This window comes from Lagopus muta, chromosome 2 (assembly GCF_023343835.1).
Source record: "Lagopus muta isolate bLagMut1 chromosome 2, bLagMut1 primary, whole genome shotgun sequence".
NCBI classification, from domain to species: Eukaryota; Metazoa; Chordata; class Aves; order Galliformes; family Phasianidae; genus Lagopus; species Lagopus muta.
The window spans coordinates 76,044,293-76,062,733 of record NC_064434.1 but is presented as its reverse complement, the minus strand read 5'-3'; the positions used below and the strand labels follow the sequence as shown (position 1 = coordinate 76,062,733).

Here is an 18,441-nt window from a genome sequence, read left to right as displayed (position 1 = left end):
TTAGCATTATTTGTACTTTATAGCAACATATAAAGTCTTATTACGTGGGTAAATTATCCAAGCCTTCCACTGAATTGTGATTTAGAAACTGTGTGTTTGGAAGTAGATATCATTCATACTGCTGTTCTGGACATGCACTGGTAAAGAGAATGGTAACATCTAGCAATGCATAGTTTTGGTGGGTTTTTTTTCATGGACTTATATTTTAACTTAAAATTTGATTTGTATGAAAATTACCATAGTAATCTAGGTGCTTTCTGAGGAGACTGGAAGTTAAGTCTCAAAAATGTGGCCTAATCATCAAAGCAGTGGTCATTCAGCTTTAGGATGGCCTCTTAAACATGACTGAAAAAGGTGGACTGGACATGTGGCAAAGCTGCCAAGAAAAATCAAACCAGGAGCACAACTATATATTCATCTTGCTGCATATCCATAGTAGAGCTGGGTGAAAGCAGATCTGATTATTCAAGACTAAGGACAGCAGCTGATGATAGCACCAGCTAAGTAAAGGCTAGAACTGAGACGTATACCTTATCATATGAAGGTACAACTCATCAGCTGTTAATCTGATAAGGGGAAATGTAAAGAACTGCCCTAAATATCAAAAACTATGATAGAATAAATCATGGGTTTTATCCACAAAAACCTACAGGAAGCCAGAAAATAATTAGCAGAAACCTTTGAAGTACTAGTCTTTCCTGTCAATCAAAGTTGCTTTGACAGAGTCTTGTTGAAACAGGGAGGGGATGGATCAAGAACATTGCTTGGTGTAACACCATGAGCAGAAAAAGAAATAACATATCTCAGAAGAAGAGCAATAAATCTGTATTCAAAAAGTATGTAGTGGCATTAATATATGGGTGCAAGGTGACCTCAGGAAAGATCTCCGTGTTTCTAGGAAATAAACTGTCATCTGACAGGAGAGCATCATTTTGCTAGGCAGGTCTTTTGCTGCACTCAGTTGAGATGCATCTGTTTCAGCACAAGATACAAACCACTACAGAAGTCTTGAGATTGGGTGCCATGAAAGCCAAGAGATATCTAAGTCACATTTCAGAGAAATCACAAATTGACAGTGAAATGGTGAAATGCCATTGTGCTACAAGCTGAGCCTGTAACATTTTGGTTTTGCTTGAGGCAAGTAAATGCCATTTTTTTTTTTTATGCCTGCTTCATCCCTCATGGATTCATAGTTAAAAGTGAAGACTAAGTATATGGTTTTCCTATATGTCACAAAAGAGTATTCACAGATTTTTTTCATGTCTGCCTCATGTACCATTTTAGAAAGATGCCCTTTAGGCTACAGAAATTTATGGACATGTCATAGATCAATAGGTAGTTTCCTGAGGCTTTATGCACAGTACACTGTTGCATGTCTTAACATGCTATAGTTTTTATTGCATACAGAGAGTTTGAAACAGCTGTTTGCTCTTGCTTCAGAGGTACGTATTTTGCGTGTAACCCAGCCAAGTGAGCAATCACCTTCTGTCACTTTGGTTATGTGTAGGTGGACAGGGCCTAGGAATGGAAGAAAAATTATAAGAAAGAAAAGATGACAGAGGAGGTAAGAGGGGAAAAAGCAACCTGGTGGTATAAAGAATAGAGAAAGAAGGAAATGTAAGGAATAGGGTAAATAGCCAAGGAAAGAATGATACAGCAAATACAGGAGGAAAACTGAGAAGAAAATGGGAGACAGTATTTGGGAAAAGAGGGAAAAGGTCATTCAGAAATTAGAAATGTTAGGCATGATTTGTGAGATAAACTGGAGGTCTTGCCTAAGGAAAGACTGGGATGTGTAATGGCAAACCAATTGTAAATACTGTGTGTTAAAGGGTTTTTGCTGGCAAGGGAGTATGACCTGTGGCGCAGGTTATGTAGTAGGCCAGAACCTGTCTAACCTAGATAGGTTACCCTTGCAGCTTTGCTGCACTTGCACAACAGCTTGCTGGAGCATTTCCCTATGCGCTGGCTGTTAGTTCAGAGCTAGATCTATGAACCTTGTCTTGGAGTGCAGAAATTGTCAGGGAACCATGGGCCAAGTATCACAGTCTTTAGCTCAGTGGAACACGACTGACATTTGATAGAAAGAATATACTCGATAAAGTCTACGTCTGTTTCTTTTGCTCATTTCCTCTCCTATGCCATGTCAGTGTGTTAATTGCATCTACAGAATTGACGAAGAGAGAATGTGGTTGCTCAACATTTCGTAATTTTAGGCTGTTATAAGCATCTTATTCATGTGCCTGTATTGCAACTGAAGCTCTTTATTTGTGTCTGCTGCCCTCAGTGAACGGAATGCAAGGTTAATGTTTACCAGATTGTTCCAGATGATTCTTGTCAGAATTGGGCCTGTGAAAGTACCGTCGTAGGGCCTGGGTTGATCCTGTCCCAGTCATATATCTTCTCATAATTTCCTGTGCAGATCAAAGCTTTTTTCTTTGATTATATTTGTTGTTTTTGTAAGTCTAATGGGCTCATGGCCATTTTCTTCCATGTCATGTTTGATCACTGCAATTGTGGTCTGGCCCAAGGGGGTAGCCGGTGTTCTATGGCTCTCCTCTCAGTGACTAGAGTTCCCATAATTTGAGAAAATGTTATTCTCTCAATAGACCCATTATGGATGTTTATGTAGGAGCCACTAAGTGAGAGATAAAACAGTTAATTCTTTGGGAGCTGACTTTGGACATATTGTACCCCATATTTGCAGCCTGCAAACTATTTGTTTCTTTTTAAAGTTGAGAGATTTACTCAGTGTGTACCCAAATGCATTGCACTTCAGCTTAAATGAATTGTTCGTGCCTTGTCTTGCCTATAGAAGTAACTTTGTCGTGTTAAGATGCAAACACTAATGCCCTAATCTGCATGTACAATCTAGAGCCTTGTAGTGAGGAAATTCTTTGCAAAACTCTATTCTGTTGGAAAGTATATTTTATCCTCTTGTCTCACACATCTCTAAACAAGCTCTGGGTTACTAGGCTGCATAGCTGCAACTCAGTATAATGTTGCAAAACCTCAGAATCTCTTTGAACAACTATGATTATATATGATTACAGAGTGGTTGTCCCAGTGAGCATTGAAGAAAGAAAGCAACGTTTGAACAAAAAGTGAAACAAACATCTTTTAATCCAAAATACTACACATTTTGGGCAATGTTTTGGAAATTTGATTTTGATTCTGCGATGCTGACATTAACGTTGTTTTATAGCTCTTACATGCATGGTGTTCCATGTGCTAGCAAAAGCTGATGTCACCACATCAGTGAATGCACCAAGCATTAAAATCAGTGATATTATACAAATTTACATCAGTGGAAGGTTCCTTGAGATGTTCTGCTATCTGTAACATACAGGTTGGATTTAGCCATTGGAGACAGTAGCTCATAAAGTAAACCAGGTACTGACATGAGTACAATGTAAAGCATGAAAGCTTGAAAATTGCTTAAATTTCTGTGAACTGAAATATTTGTTTCATGGGTCCTTTTCTTCCTCAAGCAAACTTCTCTTAAATTTTCTTGCCCCCTGCCTGTTCTTCCAAGATACAAATGTACTCATTAATCAAGTTGTACAGCAAACATGACTTCACTTGAAAAATACTTGCTCAGTGAACATGCTGCTTCCTATTACAAATAGAGAGTTCAAGCATCCTTGGTCTAGCCTTGGAAGCTGGAAGCTTCCAAGCTTGGAAGCTCCTGCCTTAGAAGGATTGCACCTTTTTCCACCTATGAAGAGGTGATGTGGCATTGATTGAAAAAATCTGTTCTTTAAATCAACTAGATTTCAGGCAGCCCTTTAGAGCCTTGGAGATTGTTGCTCATGATTGCTATTCATAAAGTTCATAGCCAGTCTCTTTTTTTTTTTTTTATTCCTGTAAAGAATGCTGTTTTCCCCCTCCATTTTCTTGCAGATTGTTTTATTTTCTAAGAAACTCTAGAGCAATTTACATGCTTTTTTGGGCAAGAAGTTTTCTAGCCAGCTGAGTGACTAGACAGAGGTTAGTGTTCTCCAGTACAGACAGATGGTCTTGTTTAGCTGTCACATTTTAACCGTGTAGCTTCCTGTTGAACTCTCAAAGCTCTTCACAAAAGTCATTGAATTTAACCCCCAATGAGTAGACTGTTTTCCCACCTTAAAGATGGAAAATTTGACATAAAAGAAGTAAAGCCAGATATATGAATACCTATCTGTTGAGCTCATTTGAAGTGACAGGATCAGAATTGCATGCAATACTCAAGATGTAGGGGTATGGTGTATTTTTACAACACTTTTCTGTTTTCCTAAAAAATATCTTAATGTTCAGTTTGGTTTGAATTTTTTTGACCGCAACATTCACAGAACAAATGCTTTTGTAGAAGTATATATTTTAACTCCCAAATCTCTTCCTCAAGTAATAGAGATTACTTCAGAACCACAATTGTATATGTAAATGCTTACAAGAACACCTTTATGGGTAAAAATAATAATAATAAAAACAACAATAATTCTCTCATCTCCAGAATTGGAAAGTAACAGGAACTCAGTGAAAGGACTTGTAATTCTCTCCTGACCTATGGCTGTCATGAGAACAATGTCTCTCCGAACCCCAGCCATCCTGTCTGACATTAGTGTTTGTAATCCTTTATCTGGAGTTATTGCACCACACCTGATAGTTTTTCCACAGAATTATCTGGAGGTATGATAGAAAAAGAAAAAAAAAAAAGATAATTGTTGCTTAAACTACTGATCTAACTCACATTATCAGCCTTCTCTATTACAACACACATCTAAGGTGATCTGAGATACTGATGAGTGGAGAAAAGGCCTTTTGCACTGATGCTGGTGACGCTGCCAGATGCATCCTTTGGTGTGCAGTTTGCACCTGCACATGCTCATGCACACTCACATCACCTCTCTGAGGTTTACTAACTGTAGTTACAATTAGATGTGGGTTGCACTAATACTGGGGGGACTCCTTTCATAACAAGGGGACAGGGAACAAATTAGAGTTAAGTTTTCTGCAGTGAGCATAGGAATTATGGTAGCGCTTCTCATTCTTTCCCAGGTTGAGCTCTCATTCTGTGGCTGAAAAGGAAATGTCACACAGACGTGTAGATTCATGATCTTGCAGAACACTGGAGTCTAAACTTGCATTGCTTGTATCTGCATCCAGTCTTGCAGCTGTATTCTAGCCATATGAGATACCAAGGGTAGGCCACTTTTCTTAACATCAGTGACTTGCAGTAGATTAATTGCTCAGAGTAGAGTGTGAACACCAAGGTCTTTGTCACAGATTAATATTTCTCTAGTACACGTTTCCCTTCCATATTTTACATCTCTTCCCATGCATGTTCTTAGTAATTATTGTTCTCCCACTCTTCCTTTGCTGTCTTTCTTAGACTTCATGAGTTTTCTGGCTTTAAACATACTCTCTTTCACTTTCTAATTGTTTTTTGAATAAGTTGTTTGAACTAAACTGTTGACCCTGTCCTGTCCTCTTCTTCCTCTGGCTATGCAAGGACTTAGGCAGTGTATTCCTCTCTGAAGTAACAGTACATCCTACTATCTTTAGATGGTGACCTCATGACAAAAATAGCAAGAGCTTCAAGATACTCTGGAGATCAGCCAGGACAAAGGGACAATTTTTGTAAAGTCCTTTCCTTATTCCGTTCCAAACTAAACACTATTTCTTACCCTAACATTTCCTAACATCAGAAGACAGAACACTTCACATGGACACTCAGACAGCATCAGCATTTTAAATTGAGTAGTTTGATCCAGAGCCAAGAAGAAAATAGTGGTTTATACCACTCCATCATTTTATTAAAGTTATCATTCAACAAGCCAACATCTGGAACGAAATCTATTTTGATGTGGCATAGATTGTCACCATAAGGAATACAGCAGAATGATCAGCAGCCAGAGAGAAATGATTTCTTAGATGGATAGCTAACATTTCTTGTGAATTCAGTCAGTTAAGAAGTGTGATTGCTTATTTGATCACATCAGTTAAATTATTGAAACAAATACTAGTAGAAGACTATAAGACATAGATGTGATGAAAAAGATTTTGAACCATGATTTCACAGATCTAAATTCTGAATTGTTTTTAGTGGCAGTTATTTCACGGAGATAAAGGGACATGTCTGGAGTGAGGACAGAATAAAAAAAAATTAAAAAGAAATAGGCTGTCTGTCACAAAAATTTCTAAACTAATACTACTGTTTCTGCATTTTGTTTGTGAAATACAGCATGCCTTTTAAGCCTAAAAAACTGTATTTACTTTCATTTGGCTTGGCAGAAACAGAAAGACAGACAAGACAGCATGACTCTGAGAAGCAGGCCCTGCATGAACTATGAAAAAGATAATATTGCCTGAACCTGCACACACAGTTCTTGAGATCCAGGTTCAATTCTTGGCTTTCCCAGGGGTTTTTCTTTTGTAACGTTCAAGAAATCATTTCACTGACCCATGCCTCAGTTTCTCAATTGTGCAGTGCAAGTGCAGTCATGCTGTTCTTTTCAGTATGATGGCGCACTTAAATGAGTTGTGGTCTTTGATGAAACTTTCAATATTTAAGATAACAGAGGATTTTGTTGATAAAGCAGTAATACAGATAGAGAGCACATGTAAATTAAATTGTAAAAATCTACAGCCAAGATGTATTACAGTCAAGAGTATAGAGACTTCCAAAGGAGGTTTGAACAGAGGTGCAATGTCTACGTATCTCTACTGATAGCTGACCATGGCTGACTCAAAGAACAAGGCTGACTTTCTGTTGTTAGCTAGGGATGTGCACTAGCAGTTACCTCCAGGAAATCCTCCATGCTAGTGCTGAGGGATTGATCACACAAGTGACAGAGGTAATATCAGGGGAAAAAAAATAGAAAAAAAATAGAAAAATGAATGTCTGTTTAAACTGTTTTTATTCCAAGAAAAAAACATGTAATAACATGAGAACAGGGCCAGACTTCCATGGGGGAATTCTAAAGATTATACATCAGTTAATGTAGGTATACTGCCCTGAGAAATTATACAATTACAATTTGACTTCTAATACTTCGCATGGAAAACAAAGTCATTTATTCCAGTATCAAAAACATCTTCTCATTTCCTCCAGAAGTAACCCTATAGCCTTGTTTTATTTCATACGAAACTCTTGTGCAGGGCCAGTGATTGTTATAATATTAAACTAATTATTTATAAAAAAGGATATTTTCTATAATATTTCACTGAAGCACTATTTCAGCTTCAGATTCCTGTTTTTGGTATAGGAATGGATAGGTAAAATTTAGAGATCAGAATGAGCAGCTGTAGCTCAGTCCCTTTTTTTAAGTATTAAGATCTATGGGCTCCCAGATGAGCACAGGTAGTTTACCTGTTCTGTATTCCAGAGGAATATGATTTCTTTGACTGTTCATAAAGCAACTGGATCATTCTTGGAAATGTCGATAGATACCAAAGATTTTGTACTTTTTAGCATAATTAACAATTTGTCTTAAATTTGTCCTAAAAATCATCCCAGTCACTGTATGGAAAAATTATCATGTGAATTAAATGACCAGTGTCGCATCAATGAATAATGAAAAAAGCAAATAGCTGGACACCATAAAAATAATTCTTAGACTGCAGTCATGTGAACAGCTTTAATGAATGTACTCAAATATTGATTCAATCTGAAATAAAGAATAAGTAAAAAAAAAAAAAAAAAGAGGAAGAAGAAGAAAAGAGGGTCACACTTATCAGGTGATGTATTTGTGTGAACATTTCCATCCAGCAAAGCTAGTGTATTTCTGTCTGGAGGTTGATGCTTTCCTCTTTACATTCGGCTCACACCTTTCCTGAAGCCCAGAAGCCTGTTCTTAATTCCTTCTCTGTTGCTGTGGCTCCTAAAACTGCTTTATGTCTTTTATGCTGTCATATTTACTTGCACTAAAAGGTACTACAAAGCAATTTGCAGTCATGTATGGCATCACTTTTCACGTGTCACCATATTAAAGAGCCTTGTAACATTTCCATTTTAAACCCTCATTTCAGGTTTTACAAATCCTGCCTGCTTCTAATTACGTCAGGCTAAAGACAAAGGTGCAAATGTTAACCTTGCAGACAGATTTACAGAGACAGAGGAAAGGGTAGGAATTTATTTTAAAATATGAGGTATCAGAAATGACAGTGATTTTGCATATTCTTTTTTTTTTAATAGTAGGCTTTAGCTTCTGGGAGAACACAAAATTTCTGATTATTCACGCTCTAATGGGAGATAATTTGTGTAAAATTAGAGGAATCATAGTATTAAGAAGTAGAAGGAGTTGACTAAAATTTGTCAAGTTTGTTTCTGTTACTTTTTCTTTTTTTTTACATTGTTGTATATAAAAGAATGCAGATGATTGCTTGAAGGGATTCAGAGCTGAAATAAAGATATAGAATGAAGAAAATTTTTCTTTATGAAGTGTATGAACAGTGACTGCTCTGGAGGTTAATCAAGGCAAATGTCAGGGCTGAACTGCAAATAGGTGCTATCAAATTCGTGGTGCATTAGAAACTACTGTGGCTTTACAGAGTGTTGGCCTTATCTTTGTCTACTGAAAATTGATATCTTTCTATTAAGTGAATGAAATGCAGAAAATGATGGTTCCTGGAATAGTGAAACACTGAAGTAAGCTACCTGGAGACTAAGGAATAGTTTTCATTTGAGGTTTTGGATAGTCAGCTAGACTGTGCTTTCTTTGCCTGTGCAGTCTGTCTGGCGCAACCCAGAAAGAGAGTTGATCTGGGGACTTTCTGAGAGAGTATAAACCACACAAACCCATGGGGCTTGATGGCTGCTTCCAGCAAAAGCACTAAGAGAGCTGGCCACGTTACTGACTATCATATATGAAAGGCCATGAGGGTCAAGGAGTTGTCATCCAGGTTAGAATATTACAGTGCAGATGAGCAGACTGCTTGATAGGTAACAAAAGGTTTGGATGGTGGAAGTCAGAGGGTTATGGCCAGCATGTTGCTGACTGAATGCCAGCCAGTACCAGTTGGTGCTGCATGGGACTTGTTCAGGACTGGTCCTAACACCTCCACCAATAACCTGGAGGAGGCACTAGAAGTTGCTTTGCTGTTGTTTGCAGGTGACACCAAGCTGGGGACCAGCAGACAGGCAAGGGACAGGCTGGCTTGGGTGCTGTTAGCCAGAGGCTGAAACAGAGTTGTACTGTCTTAGATTAAGCCTGGGTTTTAAAATCTAAAGATTTCTCCAAGCCTCCTCTAGTCCTCTTGTTTACAATGCAGCTTTACTTGATAGTTATTGCAGTCTGTTTAATCTTTCTTTGCAAGTGAATTGCTGTGCATTGACCAGTGCCAAGGGGCAGGAAACATCACGCCACAGAACTGTCTTCCTTTATTTTGTCTTTCAATTTGATGTTGTTCCCTTCCCATCCCTCAAGCCTTGGTAAATCTCATAAAATCCTTTTCAGATTGAAATCCTACTCTTCCCAAGCTGCACCATGTTTTGCAGGATGTATTCCTCTATAGTTGTGTTATTTTCTTGCTGACAGTCTTTAGGTGTCTTTAGGTACCAGTTTCTCTGGCTGGTAAATGTCTTCCTTAGTATTAAACATATCCATTTGTTTTGTTCAGAGCAACATACAAGGATAACAGATTTGCTCTCAAGTACCTGACACTGCTTCTTAACTCTTTTTGCCATGCCATCTTTACACAATATTGAATCCTGGGGATGCCTGGAAGAAGCGAATGACTTTCTGCCCACTTACATGTCTTCCAGAAGAGCCGCAAGCTGCCTAAATTTCTCTTATAAACTCACTTAATGTAGATGTTTTCATGAAAGGTGTTCCAGTAGTTTAACAGATTTATTCCAGAATATGATAATAAATAGTAGTTTCAAATGTCAATTTTAAGACTTGCAAATGTAACTATATACATGCATAAGATCTGCACATAAATCAGTGCAGTAAAATAGCTTTGTAAATATTTATGAACTCAGAGCTCGTTGTTCCACACTTAGCCCTCCCATGTCCTCATCTTAAATTTTCACTTGCTTTAGTTTATGGTTGGTAGTCTGGACAGAGTACCTGACATTGTTAAATAGCCTCCTGTTTTCTCTGGGCATTGCCCATACCACAGTGGTAAATCTTTACTGACTGCAAGTGAATGTGCGAGCTATAAAGAGAGACCCATCTGCATGCAGGGATGGATTCTGCACTCTGGTGGATCCTTGTGAAGTTCAGCAAGCCACATCTTGCCAGACTGAAGCACAGCCTGGATTTGTCCATGTGATCTCGTGAAGGACGAGACAGAAAAGAATCAGAGCAGGGTGCAGCAAAGTCTGCCAAGGACTGCAGAAAGTTATCCACGCAAAACTCTTTGCTGCTGCTTCTATGGCCATGATCGTTGCCCAAGGCTTCCCAATATTTCAGTAGCCCTGAACTAAAGGGGGAATTACCTTTTTACTCCATTCATAGCCACAGTCACAGGTGAGGGCAGAAATATGCACCCATATTGGTATCATTGTTTTGCAAGTTTTAGAAAGTTGCACACGTCATCACTATTCCCATTTGTGACATGCTATCTCTGCAGTTCCCATTTACTCTTTGCTAATCCACATCAAAATCTCAGACTTAGTTGCATTTTTTTCTTTAACTAGTAGCAGATAGCACCATGTTAATTGATACAGTAATCAGAAAAAAAAAGATCTAAAAATAACCCTTCTGATAAATTTCTAGTGCCTATTCATCTGAATCACTGAAATTCCTTAGTGACCAGTTAGGACTGAGACAAGTACTGCCATTTTTCTTTAGCCTACTGACTCTCTTTTTTGGGATGCAACCCCCAAGAGGGCTGAGAACACTGCTGTGCACTGCTTGTTTTGTGGTCTGAACGGGGTGTGCACATGGGAATTTAGGATGAATTCTTCACATGAAGCTGGTTTCTGCTGCCTCTGGAGAGGCCTTCATAGATCAGGGTACAGAGATCCTACTGGACGTGCTTCCCACGTGTTTCTGTGTCTTCACCAAAGTTGTGTGAAATCAGCAGAAAAAGGGATTTGGGGTGTGCAAGCATTTTCCATGATGCTTACTTATTCACATTTTAGACTTACGACATTTCATGAGTGTCTTGAGGGGAATTAATGATGACATTGCCCTCCATCTACGTCCTCAGGAAAAGAGAACGCAGTTCTGCTTTCATCTCAACATATGTTGTTCTGAAAGTAACTCCAGTGAGGTTGATGGAAAACTTCTGCTTCTGTGAAATTGAGAAAAGGAGTTTTTCCTCATGCTAGCAAACACCTTGCCTATATTCATGAGCCGAGTCCAAAATATTTCCTTGTACATGCATTGCCAGTTCTTTCTGCAATAGGGAGCAGCAAGCAAACCTTCAGAAATGATGACACACTTGGTGTCGTGTGCAGTCCTTTTCCTTCATCTTATAGGATCTAGGACAGGTTTTCCTACTGAAGCATCCTTGGAAAAATTATACCTCTTCAGGGATGTAGGATTGTGAACGACCTCTGTTTGCAACACTAAGTACAGTAAATGCTATTGTGCTATCCAACAGTAGCAAATGAAATAATCCCACTCCAGTCACTTTCTAACAGGATAATGTTAAAGGCATTCCTTTGAGATAGAGAGTAATAATTTTCTAATTCCCCTCAGTATTTCATGCTTCTTGGTAGAGCAGCTAATTTTCTCTGAGTACCTTATTAACATTCACAAGGACCTTGCAGTCCCACCCTAATAGCTCTCCACAGAGGCAGTGACTGTGAAGGTGAGAGCCGACCCAGTGACGCATTTCCCTCCCTTTTCTCCGCAGGCTGTATTATCCTGATTTCCATCCACTGAGGGCTGTGCAGCTGATGCGAGTGGGCAAACTGCAGTACAGTCAAGGCATGTTACCTCAGGCACTGGAGACCTTGAAACAGGTCAGTACTTTGGACTGCTCCTTCTTTCCCCACTCCTTTGCTAACCTCAAACCCACCGTGGATTCCCTTCCCTCCTGTCCTGATTGTAATTTGTGCCTTTGAATATTTCTCACCACTTTTTCTATCATTGTTGCTGCTTCCTCAAGCTGCAGCTGAATGCAGTGATGGGTCACTGTTGCAGTGTTTCAGGGACTGCTTTTTTTTGGTATCAGTCACTGCTAATTACAGTTTGATAGCTCAGAGGTGTGTGAGTGAAAAATGACTATTAGATCTAAGAGATAAAAATATCTCAGTGCCTTCTGCTCTCCTTACCATAGAGTAGAGAATCCAGGACCAATGAAAGTAAAGAGCAGGAGCAGAGCTGTGGTTTCCACCCTCTTTCTTCCCTATAGGTATCTGTGATTTTGGATAGAAGAACTTTGCCTTTTAGTGCTTGTATTTTATCGTAACACCATCAACAGGCATGCTTCTCGATCCCTTCTATTTCTGTATCATTCACATCTTCAGTCTGTTTTTGCAGTCGTTTTACAAGTTGCTTTTTGGTTTTAAGCTATCCCTGCTGGACCTAAACTGATTTTGTATTCGTCTCCTCCTATGCTAGACTATTTGTCCTGCCATTATATTGCTGTTACTATCATCTTAAATACATTGAAGAATCCCCTTTCGGGAGTGATGTGTCTTCAGAACATGGGCTCACTCACTTCCCATCTCAAACCCTACATCACTGCTGGGGTATTTTTCTCCTCCTGGACAACATGCTGCTTCAAGAAGTGCCAGGCTCATTCATGTGTGTTACCAACTCCCTTTTGCTGAAGTTAGCCTGAAGGCAATACCAGTTCTGTGAGGCTCTCCAGCTCATCTTCCTGCCCACCTCTGGTGCCTGATTGAGGCTTTTTAATGCCTTAGCTCAGTGCTGCAGACAGGAGCAGGCCCCAGGGCTGACAGTTGGATGAAGCTGGTGCCTTGCTTTAAGTTGATGTTCTGCTCTTGTCTGGATCTCCTTTAGATAACATTCATGACTCTATAGATAACTTAGTATTTTGTGCTTGCTTTTTTTAAGCCCCATATCTATTAGGTTTTAACATCTGATCATTTATACAAACTGGATAACTGATAATTTTCACTTATTTAAATAATAAATTTGATTTTTTTTACTAAATCCCAGTAACTTAAATCTTCACTTCATAGATATTTAGCTTAAATTGCAGCCAATTCTGATGATTAAGAAGCTGATGTGACAGTAATCAATTATATTTCCCATTCATTATTCAGCAATAAGCTATATATCTGTCATGTGCCAGGTAATCTGCTGTTCTATTTCCCCTGTCATATTTGTAATTTCCCAACATTCAGACCTTCCTTTTTAGCAAGCAGTGGGCTCCCAGACAGAGGAGAGATCTTCATAGAGATTTCTGCAATACATCAACAGATGTACTTCTAGTAGCTTTTCTAATGTGATACAGCATTAAATGAAAATGGAGTTAACTCTCCTAGAGCCATCTCTGTCTACATCTACATCTTTGCTGCTGTCAATGAAGGCAGAAGTTGTGATAGCTTTTTGTATGTATCTACTAAGTTGCCCACTGCAATCCAGATTGTTACTGCATTATTCTTCAAGTGCAGAGCGATATTTAACACAGAAACCTTTTTTCAAGCTTTGATATCCTCTGTCTAAAAAAAAGGAAAGGAACATGTTGTTTCCTGTTCTTGCCATGGTTGGTGCATCTCTAATCTTGGTCTCCAAGCCAAAAGGATACAGTAAGGGCTTTGCAGCTGTGATGCAGAGCCACTTACAAACTAATTCTATTGCATCTCCGTCTGCTGCCCTTTCCATCTCCCCCTTTCCACCCCTACATGTAAGTCAGGGAGAGCCTTACCTCCCACTCCCACAGCTGAGCAGAAGGGAAAGGTCCCTGTCACCCTGCATTGCTGTGCAACCTGTACACATGGGTCACAGTGCTTCTTTGAGTGGGATCTGAAGCTGATTCCCGTCATTGCTGTCTGCACTGAAACAAATTAGAGCAAAATATAATTCCCAGTTTGTTGTGAGTAAAGGATGTGATTCCTAATACAACTCAGATAATGTCCTGGGGTTATATCGCAACACAGTTTGGTCTTTTGTGATTAGATGTGTCAACAGAGCATGCCACACGCTCAGAGCAGAAACTCGATTGCCTTCTCTGCTTCATTACTCTTCTTAATACACTCTGACATTGAATAGCACCCTGTTGGAGCCCTCGTCAGACTAATTTCAGTGTGGCATTAAGGAGAAGGATGTGGAAGTTGCAGAGGAATCGAGATCTGAGTGAAATTCACCTCACTCATATAAATCCTGTTTAATCAGGCACAGCCACAGAGCTACTGTGGTTTGACAGCCCCTCTGCATCAGATGTGCAAATGTGCAGGACCCATGCACCTTCACACATGGCTGTACAGCCTAGCCTGTACTGCTCTTCTCTCTGCTGCCTGAAAGTGAAGCACTAGCACAGCCACTATAATTGCAGAGCCCTTTGGTTTTGCCCCAAAGTGCGCTCAGTAACACCAATGTTTGGTATGTGTCTTTGTATACCATAATAGAACTGCAAACTCCTTACTTTGATTGCCCATAACCTGAGTGCAGCTGGACTTTGTGAGGACAAGTAGGGTAGAGGGGAAGGCTTGGATCTGATTTCTGACCCCTGCCTCCTTGCAGCAAGTGTCTCTATCCTTCTGTGAGCTGATGGGCATGTTTTTTTTGCCTTGTGAAGGCCTGCAGGAGGTATGACATTGTTCCCTTTCTTGTAATTCCTGGCATGAGGGCAAGAAGCGTAGGAAGAGGAGGAAAATCACTCTCAGGTTTCACAGCAAGGAAATTTCCTTCTTCTAGATGTTTGCTTCAAATGCTGAAATGTTTACCAGCCCAGTACTGATTGGCTTTGTTGTAGCTCTGCCTGCATTCATAAGGGCCCCCCTCAACAGGGAGACGAGGAGAAACATTCCCTCTTACCTGTCAGCCTTCGCTTTATGCCATCTCAGCTCATGGCCATTTGCTTTCTGCTTTCACTGTGATGGAGTGGAGCCATCCTGCATCTGCAGGGAGCTGTGACAATGGGCATCCCATCCCATCCCAATGCAAATCAGGAGCAAATGACTGTGCTGCATGTCATTTGCATTCATGGAGCAACAGTCGTACCACTACTCTAATGGGTTTTATATTCTTCAGGGAGACTGTATAGTTGATGATGCCGTGGCCTCTGCGGCTGCCTTGCAATCACTATAGTTTTTCATAATTAGAATTGTGGTGTGTGTGGTCTTCCTCTCAGATGCAAGAACAAGACTCTGCTCAGCCTTGGCTCTGCTGGTTAGCTGTAAGATTTAGAAGAGTAAAGGGGTGTCAGAGAGTTGGCTTATTGCTCCATACTTTTTATACACTCTCAGTAACAAAATCTTTGTTTTGGAGGTGAAATTATTCTAAATTTTGTGCTGATTTTTGCAAAAAAAATAGCTACATAACTTCATGCCAGTGTACCTTCAGGATTACAGAAGTCATTGTTATTCTGACTTCAGTACAGCCTGGTTCTTACTTGTAGTTCAATGTATGATAGAATATTGTATGATTTTCTCTCTGAAGGAGACAGAACAACAAAGATTGGGTACATGTATCTGCCATACTGAAGAAAGAAAGGAAATGGAAACAAACAGTTGCGGATGAGAGAGAAGTCAGCCATGGCAGTGTTATCTCAAGGTTAGGCAGAAGTTAGGGAATTTTGCCTTACAATAGAGACGTATCATCATGGACATCTCCAGCTGTGCATCAGGCTGCTCAGGACCATAACTACTCGCCAGGCTTTTGTCTTGTAAGTGGAATGAAGATCAAGGTCAGCTGCCCTGGGACCTGGCATGCCTGTCCTGGTGTCCAGACATGTCCAAATGCACAGCTTGTTAACACAGGCCATTCACAATAGGTCCATCAACTTTCTTGACCAGGCCATCCAAATACCAAATGTGTCTGGATCTGTGGCCAATACACCTTGCCATTTTATCCTGTAGTTCTCCAGTCCATACTTTGCCTGAGTGTGGCTACATTGTGCTGCATAGCAGCATGCACAGGCTCCAACCTTCAGCTATTCTGCTCTGCACCATCCTACATTCCTACACCATACCAGCATTCATCTTTCTCTACGCAAACTGTCTTTACCAGGTAAGGACTGGCTCCTACTGCTTTTTATGCTACTTCTTCCATTATTTATATTTATAAAGTTCTTGTGCAGCCTAATACCTTATGCTCAACTATAATACACATAAGGGCCTACTGTTTACAGCATTTCCTTAACATGTTAAATTAGGGAAAACAAACACTAAAAACATTTCAGCAAATCTTCAAGGAATATAATTATCTCTTGAAAATGTTTTGCAAAACATGAAGGGTTTTTTATTTCTCCTAAAACAAAAATTTGCAAAAATTGAAGATTTCAGATTTTGTTTCACATTTCTCAGGCATTTCTAAAGAAAGTGAATGTGGAGAATTTCTTTTGTTCTATTTCACAGTGTTTTACCATGTAGTAGTAAGGCATTGTGCTGCTCAGAAGTTAACTCTGTAGAGCTCTTTGCACATTGATTTGTTTTGACTGCTATTTCAACTAGTTCTTTCAACATTTTGCCACCTACCTCTTCTTCTAAAAAAGTGGCTAAATGGAAACAAAAATAAGTGATGACAGAATTTCCATGTGCTTGCCCATCTCTAGAAGTTTGAATTTCATTCGTTCCTCCAAAGACTCTTTTTGTTTGAAGCTGTGCATCATTTCTTCATTTATAGTCTGAGCACTTAATTCTAGTTGATTCACTAATTCATTTCCACTGATAGGTCTTTGTGGCTACTAAATATCACATAAATATCACAGTCATTTTTGAAATAATGTATCAAAACTTTGGGAGCCATAGGTGATCAATCTTAAAATTGCCTTCATGCCTCAGTGCAAAAGCACCTTCTTCTGCTATGCTATACATCCTTCTGTGCAATACATTAGCGAAGATTTAACATCTAAGAATAATGTGTCAGTTCTTCCTTCTCTGTCAGAGACAAATTGCTATGGGTTTTGAGATACTTAAGATACTCTGCAATGCACTAAAGCCCGCACCTTGAGAGCTGGCACTTACCTCCATGCCCCACTGCAGTTACCAACCCCTGAACGTGGTCTGCACAATGTCTAAGTTTTCCCCTTCTGTTTTCTTCTCCAGGCCTATGATATTATGAAGGTGACCCATGGGACAGATCACAGCCTGATGCAAGCCTTGATGGACTTAAAGGAACAGTGTGAGGCCATCATGAAAGTACACTGAATAAAACTCCAATCTGGAAAATGAGACATTCAAGGAGAAAGGATACGGAAATCTTTTTGTTATTAGGAAGCTTCCTAATGTGTTCCTAAGTGGTTTTGGTATATTTTCATCAGGTCCTACTTTCTTTACGAAAATGTTTATTGTTTATTAGTTTTTCTCTATTATCTTCTGGATTGAATTAAGGTTTGGAGGAATATGTGATGTTTTCAGAAAGTTTTTAACTTCTACAAGTCAAAATGGCAGTGAGTAAATCTTAATATTTGCTCTTAGACATGCTGATAAAACTACAAACTTAAACATAAAGCAAGGATAAATTTAATTTGTTTTTATTTAATAACCAGAACCTCAAATCCAAGTAGCAGTGAATGTAGGAAGAATTGAGAATCGAATTGGAATCCCAGTGATACACAACACAACTTCCTGCTGAGCTTCTCCCACGTGCTTTCTAGGTATTGATATCTGTATCTTTTGGGTTATCTCTGAATGATCACAAAGTCTAACGGTACGTCTTATGCTTGTTGACTAGAACACAGCTATACATTTTTTTGTATCAGACACCTTATTTAGATGGTAACACTTGATTATCCATTTACAACACGTAATTTAATTGATAATAAATACTGAGAAACACATACCATCTTCATTTGCTACAAAATGATATAATTTCATTGAGATGACCAGTCAATTCTTTGTGCCAGTTTATGCCAGCACTTCAAGATGTAGTCATAGAAATAAGTAGAGAGATCATGTTTTTCCCTTTGACTTCCCATTAGATGTGGTTTCCAAAAGCCAGATCCACTTCTCTTTAAAAGATTCCCAATATTCTAAGTTGCATCTTGAATTTTTAGAGGTGAATTTATATATGCAGTATGTATCTGCATTCAATAAACAATGAGGATGACTTGGTTTCTAGGGTGACTAGGTTGTGAAAGGATCCTTGTTTCACTGTGAAGTTCTTGGGCTGAAGCCAAACCTTTTGCTAGTGCACAGAAGTGCTGCTTGCCTCTGAACCTCCATCATCTACACACTCAGTCAAGTACCTAAAGAAAAGTATGGCATCACATTTGCTTCTGCGTAGCAGACAGGTGCACTGAGCACATGCTCAGGAAGCTCATAATGTGGTTTGTAGACCTTTCTGAGCCTTCAGAGTTTGGTTTTACTGTGCCCACTTTCCCCAAATTGTACTTCAAATTCGAGATTATAAACACTGTAGTACACACTAA

The 18,441-nt window shown here is 39.4% G+C and overlaps 1 protein-coding gene across 13 annotated transcripts in view; it reads left to right on the top strand.

The window, feature by feature from the left end:
* The window catches only part of SMYD3 (SET and MYND domain containing 3), a 373,538-nt gene that overhangs the window by 341,228 nt on the left and 13,869 nt on the right, over window positions 1–18,441 (top strand). For 10 of the 13 annotated variants that reach the window (XM_048934936.1, XM_048934942.1, XM_048934943.1 and 7 more), the window contains 2 exons: window positions 11,791–11,899; window positions 17,117–18,421. In XM_048934936.1, coding sequence (XP_048790893.1) covers window positions 11,791–11,899; window positions 17,117–17,218 — 211 coding nt within the window. In that variant the 3' untranslated portion in view covers window positions 17,219–18,421. Of the gene's footprint in view, window positions 1–11,790; window positions 11,900–17,116; window positions 18,422–18,441 lie in introns of those variants that run through there. The other 3 variants (XR_007374835.1, XR_007374836.1, XR_007374834.1) reach the window with 1 other exon arrangement.